This window comes from Epinephelus lanceolatus, chromosome 2 (genome assembly GCF_041903045.1).
Source record: "Epinephelus lanceolatus isolate andai-2023 chromosome 2, ASM4190304v1, whole genome shotgun sequence".
NCBI classification, from domain to species: domain Eukaryota; kingdom Metazoa; phylum Chordata; class Actinopteri; order Perciformes; family Serranidae; genus Epinephelus; species Epinephelus lanceolatus.
The window spans coordinates 6,860,585-6,877,650 of NC_135735.1; the positions used below are offsets into that span (position 1 = coordinate 6,860,585).

The window sequence follows — 17,066 nt, forward strand, 5'->3', positions numbered from 1 at the left end:
GTATTTTTGTCTTGTGCTGCTGTGATACTTGAATTTCCCCTCTTATCTTATCTTATCTTATCTTATCTTATCTTATCTTATCTTATCTTATCTTAGCTTAGCTTAGTTTAACTTATCTTAGCTTAAAAGCGTGAAACAGCGCCCCCCTTGATTGCGTGGTGAAGGAGGATATTGCGCATGCTATCACTGACGTACGTCAGCGGAAATACAGGTGCGTTACCGTTAGCAAACGTTAGCTAACGACGTAGCGGAAAATCAGGTGTGTCCTGCATCGTGCTGACGCCATTTTACAAATTGAAAATGGGCAGAAATATGGGGAAGAAACTGAAGTCAGTTTCACTCTGGCCTCCCAGAGTAATACTTTGCTATGAAACAACATTTAACGTTAACGTTCAACAAAACAAGTTAGCTAACGCCAACTTGCTAGTTATGCTAATGATAGCCGGTTGTGAGGCTGGCTAGCTACCAAGCAAACAGACAAACAAAAGTAGCTAGCATTACATCAGTGGACATGGATATGGACCATTTCGCCCAACGTTACATGAATGAGAGAAGACCCGGCGTCAAATATTGTGAGTCAAATACACCACCTGTCCATCTGTGTCTCTTTATTAATGTTTAACGTCTCGTCGTGAAGTTTGTATTTGTTGTGTTTGGCTAGCTCAGTTGTTGATGTTGTGTTGGTGTCATATTGTTTATTTCTGTGCGTTGTTTGGCTGCAAGTTTGAAAATTGTTCAGTGGCTTACTGTCAACATAGCCGATAACCAGGGACAGTCAGACTGAGTCTTTCATTTTTACATTCAAAGCATTGTACATTGTTTCCTCAGTCATCTGCTGTGTGTGATTTGAGGCCTGTGCAGGAGGTCTGCTACGACTAGTTTGCTGTGAGAAGCTTCCCATCCTTTCCTCTCTCAAACTGTGCTGTGTAATCAGTTATTAGCTTTGTAAGTGGAATACAGTCATATGTGATACATGCATGGATGAATGCCTCTGAACGCGCCTCTTACTGTATTCAGTTCTGGTCTGCACCTATATTAGTGCACACGTTTTCTTTATTTTCATTATATTTCAGTTTCTTTTATAATCAGGCAACTAATTGTTTAGTTTATGAAATCTGTGGATATGGTGGAATATGCATCTTTTTCCTACAGGCCAATGTGATGTCTTGAAACTGCTTGTTTGGTCCGACCAGCAGTCCACAACCTAAATATATTCCATAAATAATGATATGACAGATAAAGTAACAAATCCTCAACATTTAATTAGTTTAAACCTGATAATGCTTGACACAAAATTGTCAATTATTTTAATAATTTCAGCGCATGCCTTTAGGTAATACAGATGGAAATTATACAAACTATGTTTGTAAGACATGTTTGCATATTCATAGATATTGTAATTGGCACCAAAGGACACCTGAAGATGATTTGACGACAGCATATTGCACCAGACTCACCATACAGTATAAACATAGCTGTGTGTGCTCAGGTGGTAACATGCATGATCAGACTGCTGCCTCATTCAAATGGACACAGCAGTTGTGTGCGAGACACCTGACATGCAGGCGGATATAACTTGAAGGGCTGTGAGCCTGGATGTGATATTACTTGCTTCACAGCCAGGTGGACCCCTGAGACTGGAACCAGGAGGCTACCTGCAGATCCAGAGTCTGTTGGGGAAGGTTTTTCATTGGTTTGAATTTGAGGTATAACTCACACTTCCAGCAGGGCTGGAAGAAGTACTCAGATACTTACGTATGTATGTTGGAGTAACTTCTAACTTCAGCCATCAGTGGAGTAGAAAGTAAAATATTTCCCTTTAAAAATAGAATTTCTGCTACATCACTTCAGTAGTGATTAGATGTCCCAGCAAAGCATCCAACAATATTCTGCCTCGTCTTGAAGAACAGGCAGCACACTGTCTATGTGCCCTCACCCAGCCTTCTGTGTCTATTTCCAGCACAAATGAGGGCACACGCAATTTATGTTGTGAGATGCGTCTGCTTTGTTGAGCTCTAATTTGGCACTCTATTTTGTCATTTTTTCCTTTTAAAATAATTAAGTTAGTAGATATTGAGAGCCCTCACAACCCAAACCCCTTTTCTTGTGTCTTCAGGTTCACAGCCCGACCTTGGCACTGCTACTGGAGAAAAGTCTGTTTAATGTGAGCACAGCAGGTATGTTAAATTTTTTACAACTGTGTTCTGTAGTGTGTCTTGAGCTTAAGACTTTGCACGTGCAGAGCTGCACAGAGGCAGAGCTGGTTTTCAAATGTTGGATTAAAACTTACTGTTTGTGATATAGTAAAGCACTCTTGTATGGTTCCAGCTAGTTGGTGAACTTCCAGGTAAATACAAAGGCCATTCTCTGAGGACAGACACATATCCTGCTGTCATGAATGATGTTATTTATACAGTTAGGTGCCTGGTCCACATAACACAAGCTGAATTTGTCATCAAAGCCAACAAACCTTTTTGGAAAATGGTTTTTATATGCGTATTGATGTCACAACCATGCAAGTTGGATCAATGCAAAATATGCCATCTGACAAATTGGACATTGTCTGCTGAAATATTTCTGTTATATTCTTTTATATCAAATCTCTTTCTGTTGAATAATTGTGCTGTTTATACAATGTAGTTTTTACAGTATTACTGTAACTGCATTTCCCTTTGTTTGGAAAGTGCACTGTGCTTCTTACCCCTACTATTGTGTGCTTTGAGCGCCATCTTGTGGTGATTCAGTGAAGACTTTTTGTGCCATCCAGTTTTTGGCACAGCCTATACAGTGCATCTCATCATGTCCTTTATGTATGTTATTGAGCCCTCAAAGTCTAATTTTCCTAAAATGTGTAATAGTTCTCCAGTGTGGTAAGATTATTTCCACCTTTCCAATATAGATGAACTGTTTCAAGATTTGTTTTTAGAAATTAGTGTCAGTATCGCGACAGAAAAAATCGGATCACAGCACACGAATGAAGGAAAAAAAAAACGAACAAACCAAAAAATTAGATTAAAAATGATAAAATAAATGGAAAAAATCATCATTAACTCATTTTTTTTAAACTTGTTTAGAGAACATGAGACTTTTCAGGCTCAATATTTGACAAAACAAATACTTGCTATTGTACTTTATCTTGAGATTTGTTTTCAGTGTTAAAACTCATGAGTCAAATAGTAAGATTATTTTTCTTTTAGGCCATCTTTGGAGGGGTGAGCACATAGAGAGAAATGAAGGGTTGAAATAGATGGAAAAATGATTGGAAGAGATGTGGAGCAGCAGTGAAGCTGTAAATTGACGCTAAATAAATGAGATCCACAGGAGGAAGACAAATTCTTTATTCATAACAATCAGATCATATGAGTCCATCCCGTGGCGTCTGACACAGAATTGTGAATTAAGACACACTTAACACCCCTGGAAATCTTGTCTTTGCTGACGTCCAGTGGTTTAACTCTTCCCCTTGCTGCAGTGATGGCAGCAGTGGACACTGGGATCGTGTGATATTACTGTTGGGTGAAGTTACAGGTGTAACACACTTCTGACTACACCCAACGACACCCATCAGAGAGGCTGCATTTGGTCGTAGGTGAAACAAGCTTGAACCAGAGAGGACAGCAAAGCAGTGACTCCAGACATTATGGAATATAGCTTTTAAATATGCACTGAGAAAACCTGCATTGCTGCAATACTGTCCACACTCATACATGTGCACAACACATGCATTGGTGCAAAGGCAGTTGTGTATCTCAGGCAGACTTGACACTAGCACCCTCATGTGGCACATGGTTAAACAGCACTTCTGGGATTCTTCTTCTTCTCTGGCATTCACTCTTTGCTTGATAAACTAGGAGGAACTACAGGAAGTCTTTAACTTTCTTAAACTTTAGAACGTGGTGTCCTGTGTCATAATTTGTGAAGGTACATACACTACATTAGACTGGAATACAGTGTTCCCTCACAACCTCACATTTTCTCAGGAACCTCCTCATCTGATAGACTCAGTGGCAGCTATATAGTCCTGTGAAAATTGTTGTTGTATATTAACAGACCCTTAAACTAAAAGCCCTCCCCATTTGGCCTGTAAACTACACACACTAAGACGAGGACTGCTCTGTTGATACTGCCCTTCTCTGGCTTGTGTGTCTTTGACAGGGTGAGTGGTAAGGTGGCAGGGTGCACTGATGTGCCAGATGGTGGCAGTCTATGAATAATGCATCGCTGCTTTCAGTCAGACAGGTCCAAGCTGATCTGAGGTCAGCTGAATGACGCAGGTGGCTGCTGGGTGGTTCATGCTGAGTGGTGAGGTGGGCCACCCAGGGGTGAGCCGGGCAAACGGGCTCTTGACATGCATTACTCATGTCAGTCTTATTTAGGTACAGGGCTCTGTGATCATTTTATCCCAAGGAGCACATGCACTTCTAAATGAAAAAAATTACAAGAAATGTAGGAGCAAACAATGAATTGCATACATTTTTTACTGCTTGTTTGTGTGTGTGCTCCTTCTCCTTGTGTGTGATCATGATGTGGAAAGCAATGGACTATGGAAGTGGAGGACCTTGTAGACCAGAAGCGTTCAATAAAATTTAAAGAGGTCAGTTACCTCAAACCTCATTATTTAATTTAATCTATCAAATAAAATCAACATTGTGAATTTACATATCATTTCAACAATTTATTGTCAATTTTCAAAGAAGGATACTTTCAACACACAGACACAATGAACTTGGAAATGGTCAGAGGCTGGCAGTTCAGGGTTTGGCTGTGTGTAGTGTGTGTGTGTGTGTGTGTGTGTGTGTGTGTGTGTGTTTGTGCAGTAAGTGTGCCTTTTCTAGATAGTAAATCTCAGACACAATTTCCTGTGCTGCAGTGTTTGGTCAGCCATGATAAAAATGGTACAGTGGATATTTGTGTAAATTTCTGTTATTAAATATTGAGGGCCTGTAAACAGCAACACCTTGAAATACATATTACATGAACCCAAACAGGCAATTTTAAATGGTACAGCTTTTCATAGTGCATATAGTGCCATATTTTTGTCCAAAAAGGTCTGTACTTAAAGTGCATTTTGTTAACAATTACCAATAATTTTGCACTCTTCGTTGGAATTTTTGCCCACTTGTAGTGCAGCTTAGCTTGAGCTAAGCTAATAATCAGAATAACTTTAATACTTTTTTTTTTTTTTTTAGTTTTTGACAGACATTTCTTTTTTTAGATGTGAAACAGCTCATGGAACTGACCCGTAACTTACTCTTTAGCATACACAATTTAGTTTAGTTGGTGAAGGACTTATAATCTTAAACTTGACAACATGAAGATTAACATAAACAAGACAACATTATTTCCTTTTGAAGTGTTTGTTAATACATTAGCTGACAGGAAGTGAACGAGGACCAAAGCTGTTGCCCTAGCAACAGAACAGCAATGCAAAGGTCCATAGACTCCACTAGTTCATGCTTATACATGAACATGAATATCCAGTCTATTATCAGGTGTTTGGAGTATCCCCTTTAATGTGATTGAACATGTAAAAACCATATATTTAGTTTACGAGAGACCCAAATATGTTAGCTGGAGTACAGCCAAATAATCTGCGATGTATACTGGGAATATGAATAACCCGATTTCCCTGAGCTCATGTAAACACCATATCCCGAATATAATTATAACCAGGACCTCTTGAATGGGTCTTTCATGTGCATGTAAAGAGTCTATGGTACGTGTCATTGCTGTTCTGTAAGGCAGTTTCTATAAGCAAGTTCATCTACAGGAAAAAAAAGCAGCAGCTGATTAGACGAGCAGATGAAGACATTTAGCTGCTGTTGATCAGAGTGCTTTATGTAAGATAAATATAAAACAATAAAAAACAGTTAACTCAGATATAATCTGGATTATTTTAAAGTCAGTCATGGTTTTTTGTGACTTTTCTCCCCATGCGGCTAGCACAATAAATATAAATATTCCATAAATACTTTAATGGTTTTATTATTATGCCATTAACAACCACAGATAATAATAACAAAGTAAATAATTGATAGCCTGTAAACTAAGACAGGGCTTGACGCTAAGTTTTTTCCCAAGGAGCACATGTGCTTCTAAGTTGAAAAAGTAAGGAGTGCACAAAGAACTTTAGGGGCACAATGAAAATTGATCAAATAATGTGTTTTCCGTAATAAACGTGATGCAAATAGACATTTACAAGCAAAATTATTTAATGAATTTGTATACAAAATGTACAGAAAGGTAAAATCATCAAGTTTTGAAAAAGTATTGCAATTTAATTTTGTCTTTAATGTTATTATCTTATATATATTATATTTGCAATGTGATTATCTTATATAATGTTATTACTATCCTAAAACATTCTCCAGGTCCTCTGAAACTCTGCAGGACTTATTTCCACCCTGCCCAGCAGCGGTACCGTGGCGAACGGTCCCTAACTGCGGGGAGAACGGAGCAGGCTTCCCTGGAGGTCCGCCGCTTTTCCCAGTCCCTCGTCTCCGCCACACTTTGACTTATTCCCACCCAGCCGACAGCCTGGCCCTGGAGAACGGTCCCTAACTGCGGGGAGAATGAAGCAGGCTTCCCCCGAGGTCCGCCGCTTAACCCGGTCCGTCTCCTCCTCCACACTTTGACTTATTTCCACCCTGCCGACAGTGGGACTTATATTCATTGTGTCGACAGTGGCTTGGAAAACCGCCCATAACCGTGTCACACGGGGAAGAGGGAAGAGGGAAGGCTGCTGGAGTTCTTTCAACATTTGCGGTTAGATTATCATATTTTTTTTATTGACAAAAATATAGGCTGCTTCGGCTGATTTTTTTATGTGCACATGTGCCCCTAAATATTTTTTACAGTTTGCACACACCTTTTTTTAAGTCACAAATGGGAGTGAAACGCTTGCACTGTCGAGTGCTGTAAGAGACTGTGAGAAAATTTGCTACACTTATGTTTACAAAGATGTCTTCATCAATTGAACTGTCAAATGAAGCGTGCTGCATTCCCATTGAAACTTCACACACCATGGTCAGTTTGCTTTCCCTTGCCTCTGCAGCTGCTGCTCCTAATCCATTAATGTAATCTGATCAGGTTTAAGTGATCCAATTCTTCACCCTGGTTCCACTGTCTTTCACCAGATTTGGGTTTTCTCTCTCCAATAACTGCCAAGCTGGCGGTCAACAGCGGTGTTGCTCAGAAATAAGCATTCAAAACAGAAGGCACCAAGTGCTTCTATATACACATTTCTACAAATCCCTGAAAAGGTAAGAATTCAATACAGAGCTTACAGTAAACAATCTTGTATTTGTCAGACTTTGGCTCTTTTAGCCACTCTACCGCGTACGGAGTTTGTTATATTGTTTTGGTGCCCATATTAGACGCTGGACACGTATGTCAGTGTTCTTACCAATAATCTGGTCCCAGCAGTATTCGGGGGAGAGCAGCCTGCTTGGTTTGTGAAGCCAAAAGTACTTATTCAGATGACTCTCATCATGCCACAGAGCCTCCACGTTGTTTCCTTTGTCCTCCATGATACCCAGAAAGCAGAAATCTGCCAAATTCTTCACATTTTCCGACAAGCCTCCAAAGACAGCAGCATGGTAGTAGTAATCTCCAGTTTCCATGAAGGCTTTGGATTTGGGGTTTCTGTCGTAGGTGAATCTGTTCTTTGGAAGTTTGTAAAACCACGCATGTAGCAAAGCCACAGAATCCCCCAGAGCCTCTGAGCCAAATCTTCCCTTAAACACTTGATCCACATCAAAGCAGAAGACATATCTGCAGTGGTGACGAATCTCTGATTCAATGGCATCTGATATCGTTTTCATCCGCATCATGGAGATGTCCTGCCACCTGGACTGCTTTTCCACCGACATCACCTTCAGGCTCCGCTTAGGACCAAGGTCGATATTTGGTACCTTCTCTGGCTGATCCGTGAAAATGTAATATGTCACCTGTAAACCCAACATAAAGTGTTGTTCTGCTGTGGTAAGGAAAGTCTTGAGGTAGGCGTCAAAGTACCTTAGGTGGAGACAGAGAGACAAATAATTGCTTTTGTTCATAACTAAAATACTGAGAGAAACACTACGATAAAATTATCATATCATGGGTTAGTGTCATGCTGTGTATTTTATTATTTGAGACGACTATCATACAGATTTACGACTGCTGACCTTTTAGACTGTTTTAAAAATGGTGTCTTACTTGACCTTGGTTTCAAGTCTAATCCCACAGGTCTGCTGCTATATGCAGTGTGTTTGCATAATGCTTTTTAATACAAGTGCAGGTGTTCATCAACATTGCTCGAAAACAATGTTGTTGCCCACTTTTGTGACAATAACGGAAAAAGAGGGATGATGTATGTGCCAGGGAGAGAAAGATAAAGTGACATTCAAATATTCCTTTGTTGAAAACACACAGGTTCCAACCATATTCGGATATTGAAAATAAAAAACAATCATATTTTTGCACATTATGTTCATGAGAAACCAATAGGAGAGACATATAAGTGCTTGTACAGGCAGGCCTTTATTTAAAGTCTCTTTAAAAAGATCTACATACTCACTCATTACAAATAAATAAATGAATGAACTATACCATAAAATTTAATTTAAAGACTATATATCCTGATCTGACTCTCTCTTGCTCCTAATACTACGCCATGATTGGTGCTAGACCAAGAACTGGGCGTTCAGTGCATTGATAGAGCAGCAAACAAGAGATAAGATATAGACAAGATCTGGTGGTTTAATAGCACCCTGAGCAGAGAATTAAGTCGTTCTCCCTCTGTGTGTTGTAATCGGACTCTCTTTGTTCTTTATTGTGGTAGATGAGGTCGCACGTGGATATGCGTGTGTGTGTATCCCACTGGCTTGCTAATCTCTGCCGCTCTGCACTGCGCTCATGCAGGATTTACCGCTGACAACACTGTCCAGACCCACAGTGGCTGGACAGTGTTGTGGAAGCATAGTGCCCAATGTCCTGTTCCTCCCCAAATTAACACTGTTGTCTCCGTCAGCGCTGTTGCTGTTGTCAGCACCGTTTGCATTGTTAGCATCGGTAGATATGCTCTAAATGTGGTATATCACCTTTGAATTAAGTTTTATACAATATAGATTGGACATTGAAAGCTTAAAGTGAACTGTGCTTCTGGAGAAACAAACCTTCCCACAGCAAACACAGTGAGGGCCACAGTTGAATTTCTTTCGATGTGCTGCTGGTCGTAAAGATTAGAGTCGAACATCCCCTCCCAGATGATGGGAGCATTCCAAGACGTACGTGTAGCAACCCGTGGCCTGGCCCTGAAATGGAAGATAAAAAACAAAGATTTAACAGCCATATAAGGCGGTGTATCGCAGCTTGTTCTGTGTGGGATGTTGTTCTGTATAAAGTGACTATATTGCGAACATTTAGTATCATCATTTTTTTAAGCCACCGCCATGAGAGTTGCTCAGGTGTTTTTGTTCTCTGACACTCTCTTATGGCTCTCACCCTCTCACAGATACAAAAATTAAATGTCATTCGTTTTTGTGTCAGTAGGGCTCTGACTATTCTATTTAGACACATTGTGCCACCATGAAGCACTGGTGTGTGATGTAAATATTAATATATGAACTGGAGAGCTGGAAGCTTTAAGTTTACAGCAAAACATCAACACTTCTGGCCTGAGATGAGCTGGGGGGCTTCAGAAGAAAAAATCAAACCAGTTAAGGCTTGTACACCGTACCAGACTGGCAAAACCGGAAATTGACCCAACTCTTTCTGCACATACAGCCATTTTTTTCTGATTATGGCAATGATATGAGTAAGACATGTATTTCATTGAGATTTTATTAAGTATGTTTACCATAACATCATTACTTCTTATCAAACCTCTCAGTAAAAGCAGTTGGACAACATGATGTGTCTAAATATACCTTAAGATAAATTGACTAGATTTTTGAGCAAAACTAAAAAGACATCACTTACCCAAAGTTAAGCGTGTCATCTACATTGATGCTCTGTCTCTGTTCTCCTTTACTGGTCACTGGCGGGTTGTCCACAGGGACGAGGGTCGTTAATTGTCTAATATTGAAAAATGACCATCATGAGACTGGAATAAAATTATTTTGAAGTGACTCTTGCAAATAAATCAAATTAGCCACCACTGCTGACCCGCAAATTGTAAGATTTTGTGGTTCGGACTTGAAACACTCTATGAAAGTTAGACACCATCTGATGATCTCTCCTCTTGCCCAAGGCAGCTAGTAGACTAGCTATGACTAGACTAGTATAAAAACATTCGATAGATATATGAAAACTCTAGGTCTTAAGGTTGTTTGGTTTCACTTGAAGGAGTATAGTACATTTAAACATTACTCTGCCAAATCCACAAAATTTAGAGCAAGCTTATAGTTATCAGAGCTATTTTATACTCTGTAACCAGATTATACATTCATTAGTCCAAACTGCCCAGAGTGTCACCGTACACCAGCAGTAATAGCAGTTACCTTTTGTACTCCATAGCAGACTGGATTGAACTCTTTCCAGAATTGTCAATTGTCTAATATTGAAAAATGACCGTCATGAGACTGGAATAAAATTATTTTGAAGTGACTAAGATGAATACACCTCAATGTTTTTGTGTGTGATAGGGTCTGCATCACGAAGAATCTGATAGTTAAAGCTGCAGTAGGTAGAAAGCTTGAAACACGGTTGATTTTTGAGTCTCATCTGAGTTAGGTTTCGTTCGTCTCTGCCCTGAACCCCTCCTACAGGACGAACACACGAGTATTTTATCCTACTTGGTTCTATTTCTCCCTCTCTGGGAGCCTCGGCTCTCCCTCTCCACGCAGCAGCCCTCCCCATCCCTCCCTCACAGACCCGCACATACTCCCGAGCCTCGGCTCTCGCTCTCCGTGGAGAGCCCTCGGCTCCGCTTCCACGGCCGACCCTCGCGCCCTCCGGCCGGGCCCGGCCCCACCTCACCCTTCCCCTCCCTCCGGGGCTCTGGGGAACCGAGTTCTGTCTTCCTTTTTTTTGGGTTTAGCTGTGTAGAAAGTTGTAGCCAATGCTGGAATAGCTATTTTACCTGGTGCACTGTTCGCCATTGCTGCTTGTTCTCCCCTTCTGCCAGCGGCACAAGAACGCGCATATGCAGTAAAACAGCCAATAGGAACGGAGTGGTCTGAGCTGACCTTTGATTGGTTGATGCACATCGGCAGGATATTGATTCTTTAGAGGCTGAACACAGAGCCATGGTGAGGTGCAGAAACCTATTGTTTGTCTCAGACCACTTGATTTACATTATGCTTAGAGGATATTATAAAATTTTTACTCAGTTATACCAAAACAATGTTGCCTACTGGAGCTTTAACTAAAACATGATAATAAATGGATGAAAAAACAAAGGTAATCATCTTTCCTACCACGAATACCTGCACTGAGCCTATGCAGCCAAAACTAAAAGGTCACATTTCTTACCGTAACTTAAGTGCGTTGGCTAAATTGATGATCTGTCTCTGCTCTCCTTCAATGGCCACTGGCAGGTTTTTGGCAGGCCTGAGGGTCGCTAAATGTCTAACATTGAAAAATTACCATCATGAGACAGGGTTAAAATTATCTTGAAGTGACACTTGCAAATAAATCAGACTGGCTTGTATGTACTCTTATCAGCCAGCAAGGGCAATAATATTACTGTGGCACTCACCTTAAATATAAGGAAGTGAAGCTAATAACAAGCAACACAAGACAGCAGAAGGTTCTAGCACTCCATGTATTGAGCCAACTGAAATGATGTAAAAGCAAACAAAAAGGGACAACCTCAGTGCAGGCAATATAATATATGGTAATAAATGTCATGCAGTCTTTGATATGGTTGTGATTTGGGTGATTTATCCCAGTAAAAAGAGAACCAGCTTCGTAGTACTGAAAACCCAGAGTTAACCCTGAAGTTCGATGCAAATCCAAATCCTGCTTTGAAGTACAGGCCTCTGTTCACCAACTATAATTAAACGTTTTTTGTGTTAAGTTGTCTTGCCTATATTTACTCGTACTAGTTACCTCATAGCTGTAAAAAAATTCTCTTAATTTTTCCAGCAAACAAACTCTGGCAGGAGGTGAAGGTATCTGTTGGCTGGTGGATACAATGGCACCTGAAAGAAAACACATTGCATTGTGAGATCGTTAGCAAAGCAGTTTACATGGCATGGACGCCGTTGTTAGAACAGTATATCTAGCATAAATTTCAGAATTCTGAATCACAAAATTAAATGTCAGAGTAAATATAGAGCACTCGAAAGGGTCGCTGTAACAATTGGCGTATTGGAAGTGAACAGCCATAGTGTGGGGGTCACAGTTCGGTGCATGTAGCTGCATGCAAAATACATGGTATGTAGACTGATGCACGCCAATTAGCAATAGCAACAGGTGCTGAGGTTAGCATAACAAGCTGAGGTTAGCATAACAAGCTGATTGGCATGCGAGTCAGTCACCAAATGAAACTTTCGAGAAAAAAACACCCTGGAGCCAAACTTTTTGTCACTGCTGCTTTCAAGCAGTCGTTACACACAAAACAGACGGAATAAAACAATTTACATTAGAGGATAGCCAAAGTGTGACTAATTGAAACACTTGTCCTAATGCACTAGTTTTACTTTTTATTAGTCTATATATTTTGTATTTTCAATTATAAGCACAAGAGACGCCTTTCAGTTTTAAAGCCTGTTGTGACCTGTTGCCTTCAGTGTTGGTGTTGTATCATACAGAAGTGTTTGAAATATTCCCAATTTCTATTATACAAAGCGATTTTGCCTGGCTTTGACACTTGAACTACTGTCTGTTCAAAATTAATGAAAAGGAGCATATTCATTGAATTTGCTATTTCCGCTTGTCTGTGTCACATTATAGTACACCCCTACAATAAGATAAAAAAATGGAGTGTTTCTGGACCCTGCTGAGGACTAATATTTCAATCCAAATTAGACAAGGTTGCTCACTCAAATTCCATGTCTAATTATTTTGATAATTACTTGATTAGTGATCATACCTCTTGTTATATTATGATAATTTAACATTCACACAAATAATACAAATAAACGCAAAACAACTGAGGTAAACCAGTGACAGTTTTCCCTTTGTGCCATGACTTGGCTAAAATGTGTACCGCTTACCATGACAAAACCAACCAGACTTTAACTATAATGTTTTTAGTCAAAACAAATTGAATGGTGATGCAAAATTCAATGTCTTTTATCTTTCTTAAATGGCTCCTGTGAATATTTACTCTGGTCGAAAAGGTCTCATACTTCAAGACCACTGATGACCTTATATAATGATTAACAGGCAGGTGAATAAAACAAATTATTCTCCACCTCTTTTTTTAAAAGTTATTGACACACATGACCAGCAAATTTCTCAATCCCAATTAAGTTTTAGCTTTTAGATTATATTTAAAATAATGCAGTTGTTTGAAAAAAAAAAACAAAACAAAACAAAAAAACGTAATTTATGACAATGAAGTGAAAATTGTTGTGTTGAACAGAGAAACAAGGGAAATACAGGCTATAGGTCAGGCTATAGATAAAACCGTAGCTTATTCTAAACAGTCAAAGCGAGCCACACGTTTCCTGATAGAGACATTGCTGATGAATTACCTGCATGCAGGTTGTCTTCAGGTAGAAGTCCACAACATACCCAGAACATTAACAGGATCTACGACCCTCGGGACACTTTCTGTGGATTTTTCTGCGGCGGCGATCTCCCTCCGTGTGTGACATTCAGGGAGTGGCTCATCTGAAAAGGTTCAGTTTGGACACGCTGGTTTTATTGCCTTTCATTAAACCTTGAGCGTTGATACACATGCCATACAGGGTTTTTTCTATCAGAGTCCAGACCAGGAAGTTTGTGACTTGGCACAGCATGAGGTCAACTTTGCTGTAATTAAGACAGGAGAGGAAGATGATTGACAGGCATCTCAGAGCAGGTTCATCGGTCAGTCTTTTACTATTTTCCACTCTTTCATTATTTTCTTTTTAACAGGAGCTCATTCAGCTAATAGGAATGTATTTACATGTGTTCATCATGTGCCCTGTTTTTCCATTTTAATTACATTTTTTTTTCAGTAAGTCACAGTATCTCATTTAATACATTGTGTTAATAAGCATCTTATTTGTAACCTACAACAGCTAAAGGCACTGTAGTGGGAGGACAGGTGTCATTTTTGTGTACAAATGCACGACACTTGATGCCTGCTGCATGTGTGCTGTTGACCTGCACATTATGCACAGCTCACCTGTGTTTTGTGTTCTTACGAAACATGTTTGAAAAATTATTTGACAATTTTTTTTAAGCCATTCTGGTGGCATGGCTCGAAGGATGACCATGTCGGTTTGTTGTCCAGTAGACAGAAATCTCCAAACCACTATTGGATGGATTGCTATAAAATGTGGTACAGACTTTCATTTACACTGTGAGGTATCTCCACGTCTACTTGATGGATTGGAGCACAATAAATACAGATATCCATGTATCCTACAGAATAAAATTAAATGTTTGAAAAAAAAAACATGTAGTATCATCCATCCCTAATCACAGGCCCATTTGCCACCTTGGACTTACTTCTGCCATTCACACTAGTCTGCATTTACTCCACGACCATAATTTCCCAGAGTAGTGCCAGAAAGATGATCTTCCATTCAAGTCAGACAAGTGCTTGCAAATGCTCTCAGCAAACATGGACTTTACACTCCTAGATTACAGGAAAGGTCCATTTGCCCCACCTAGGAAGCGTCATTAAACTGTCGGCCCCATACTCCCTCTTTTTATCATATCACTACAAGTCTGCTATCTGTTCTCACAGTCGACTATTATAAAATCTTTTTCAACCCCATCCGTCACACACAGATACACAATCCAGCTTCCTGCATGGACTTTAAAAGCTGCTGCTGCTTAATGATTAAGCTCTACATGAAGAGGCAATAACCTACGTTTTATTCTGCTTACTGAGACCAGGTTCAACCCTGCTAACCATACACTGAAAATACCATCGCACAGTAATTCAAATATTTTATGAAAGTTCAGCCCACTTGCCAAACAATCAAGATACAAAACCTACTTATAAAGTATAGTTTGCTAATTATAAAAGCATCAAACAAATTAAGTGATAGAATAAGATCCACACATTCACATCCAACACATAAGAACACAGATAAAACATCTATATGGAAATTAAAAGCAAATGACCTGGGGCCTCATTTATAAAACCTGGCGTAGGATCCATACTAAAAGTTTACCTACGCTGAAAAGCTGAAAAGTGCGTAAGCAAAAAAGAAGTCGGATTTATAAAACCATGCCTACGCACACCTGCAAGCACTTTCCCTTTATAAATCACAGTCCAACCGGAAAGTTGCGCAGCAGGATTTGATTCATGTCCCTCCCTCTCCACACCCACAATTCACCATGTACGGTCATGCAAATTACCTCATGAATGTGTTTTGCATATAAATAGGCATGATGGATCCACGGCATTTCACGCTGAATCATGGCAGCAACCAGAAGAAAGAGGAACTTTTCTGAGACAGAGATCGAGGTGCTTGTGGATGAGGTGTCAGCGAGACGGGAAACTTTATTCGGCGGCCATTCAAGTGGCATTACCAACAAACGAAAAGCCACTGAATGGCACGCTGTGGCCACGGCAGTAAGCGCGGCTGGCACAGAGCGCAGTGTCGCCGAAATAAAAAAGAAGTGGTCAGATTTAAAGGTGGAGGCAAAAAAAAAGTGGCTTTGCACCGCCGGAGCGTGGCGGCTACAGGTGGGTCCAGAAAACACATGAAACATGCACATGTGGTGAAAGTTCTGAAGCAGCATTGTAAAAACACAAAAAGGATTTAGGCACATTTATCTTTAAACAAAATCTGATAAATGCATGTGGAATTTGTTCTCTTGCACATGTAGTCTACATTTGTAAACTAGGCAATAAAAAAATCGGAATCTGCTAAATCAAAATATTCAAAGTGAAAACTGTTGGTCACATTTCAGATTAAATGTTGTGAATAAGTCCTAAATATAGCTACATCGAAATGTTAAATCTAACGGCACCCAATAGCTGCAATGTGGTTTTATGAATGAAAAATGTAACACTACTTAATCATGCTTGCAAGGTTCATTTTCTGTGATGTTGCCACCACCCCTTTGTGACTCTTGACTGAGCAGAAAAAGTAGTTTTACACAGGTGGTGGCCGTACCATGGAAGAACCTACACCACTTCACACCAAAGTGGCTTCCATTCTCGGACCAGCCAGCATGTCTGGTGTTATGTCAGAGAGGGAGGGGGACACAGATTTTGCTCAAGAGGAGAGTGGTAGGTTACAATTTCATATGTTTATTCAATCAAATGTTTGTACACAGCGGGAAACCATCAGTGCCATCCGTGAAGTCAGGGATGAACTAACACAAATACGCATGGTCATGCAGAATATGTGTGAACTGATTTCATCTGCAACTGACGCAATAAAACAGTTACAAAAGTGAAGCGCACTTGCCTTTTTACACACGCCGCATCACTTCCTCACGTAGCCTTGCTCCATGCTGATGTTCCTCATGTCGGGGAGGTGGCTGTGGGTCGGGGTCTACGTGTTGCGGGGGGGGGGGAGGTCAGGTGGGAGAGGGATTGCATCCCTCAGTGCCAAATTGTGCAGTACTCCACATGCTCATAATTTTGCACACTTTTCTGGGGTGGTAGAGCAGCCTGCCACCTGAGGCATCTAAGCACCTCCATCTATTTTTTAGCAGGCTTCATGTTGAAGCGCCGTTCCTCCGCACTCTGCGGGTTTGGAAATGGTGTGAGGAGCCACCGCCTCAGTGGGTAGCCGCTGTCACCTGCAAGGTATAACCAGAGTAATTAAGAAGCAGACTCGAATTACAAAACATTCCACGAGCGCCACTCAGTGACAGTGGCAGCAACAGAATGGGCCAAATAGAGAAAAGAATTTACCCAACAGAACAAGTACAGTTGCATTATGTGAGAATGTAATACTTACCGAGGAGCCAACCATCACGACCAGCACCTGCCTGCAGTCTGTTCCCTACACCGC

The 17,066-nt window shown here is 40.4% G+C and overlaps 1 protein-coding gene and 1 long non-coding RNA gene across 2 annotated transcripts in view; one reads left to right on the top strand and one right to left on the bottom strand.

Moving 5' to 3' along the window:
• Positions 1-271: 271 nt before the first annotated feature.
• The window catches only part of LOC117259097 (uncharacterized), a 50,168-nt gene continuing 33,373 nt past the window's right edge, over positions 272-17,066 (top strand). Inside the window, exons 1-2 of the long non-coding RNA XR_004501815.2 lie at positions 272-572; positions 2,117-2,177. This is a non-coding gene — a long non-coding RNA (uncharacterized LOC117259097). The remainder of the gene's footprint in view (positions 573-2,116; positions 2,178-17,066) is intronic.
• Positions 6,833-14,713, bottom strand: LOC117259063 (N-acetyllactosaminide alpha-1,3-galactosyltransferase-like). The gene is made up of 8 exons (XM_033630269.2): positions 14,593-14,713; positions 13,629-13,767; positions 12,037-12,128; positions 11,684-11,761; positions 11,458-11,553; positions 9,964-10,059; positions 9,159-9,296; positions 6,833-8,016 (listed from the first exon to the last, which is right to left on the bottom strand). The coding sequence occupies exons 3-8, from the start codon at positions 12,039-12,041 to the stop codon at positions 7,332-7,334; spliced, it is 1,098 nt and encodes a 365-aa protein (XP_033486160.1). The 5' UTR covers positions 12,042-12,128; positions 13,629-13,767; positions 14,593-14,713; the 3' UTR covers positions 6,833-7,331.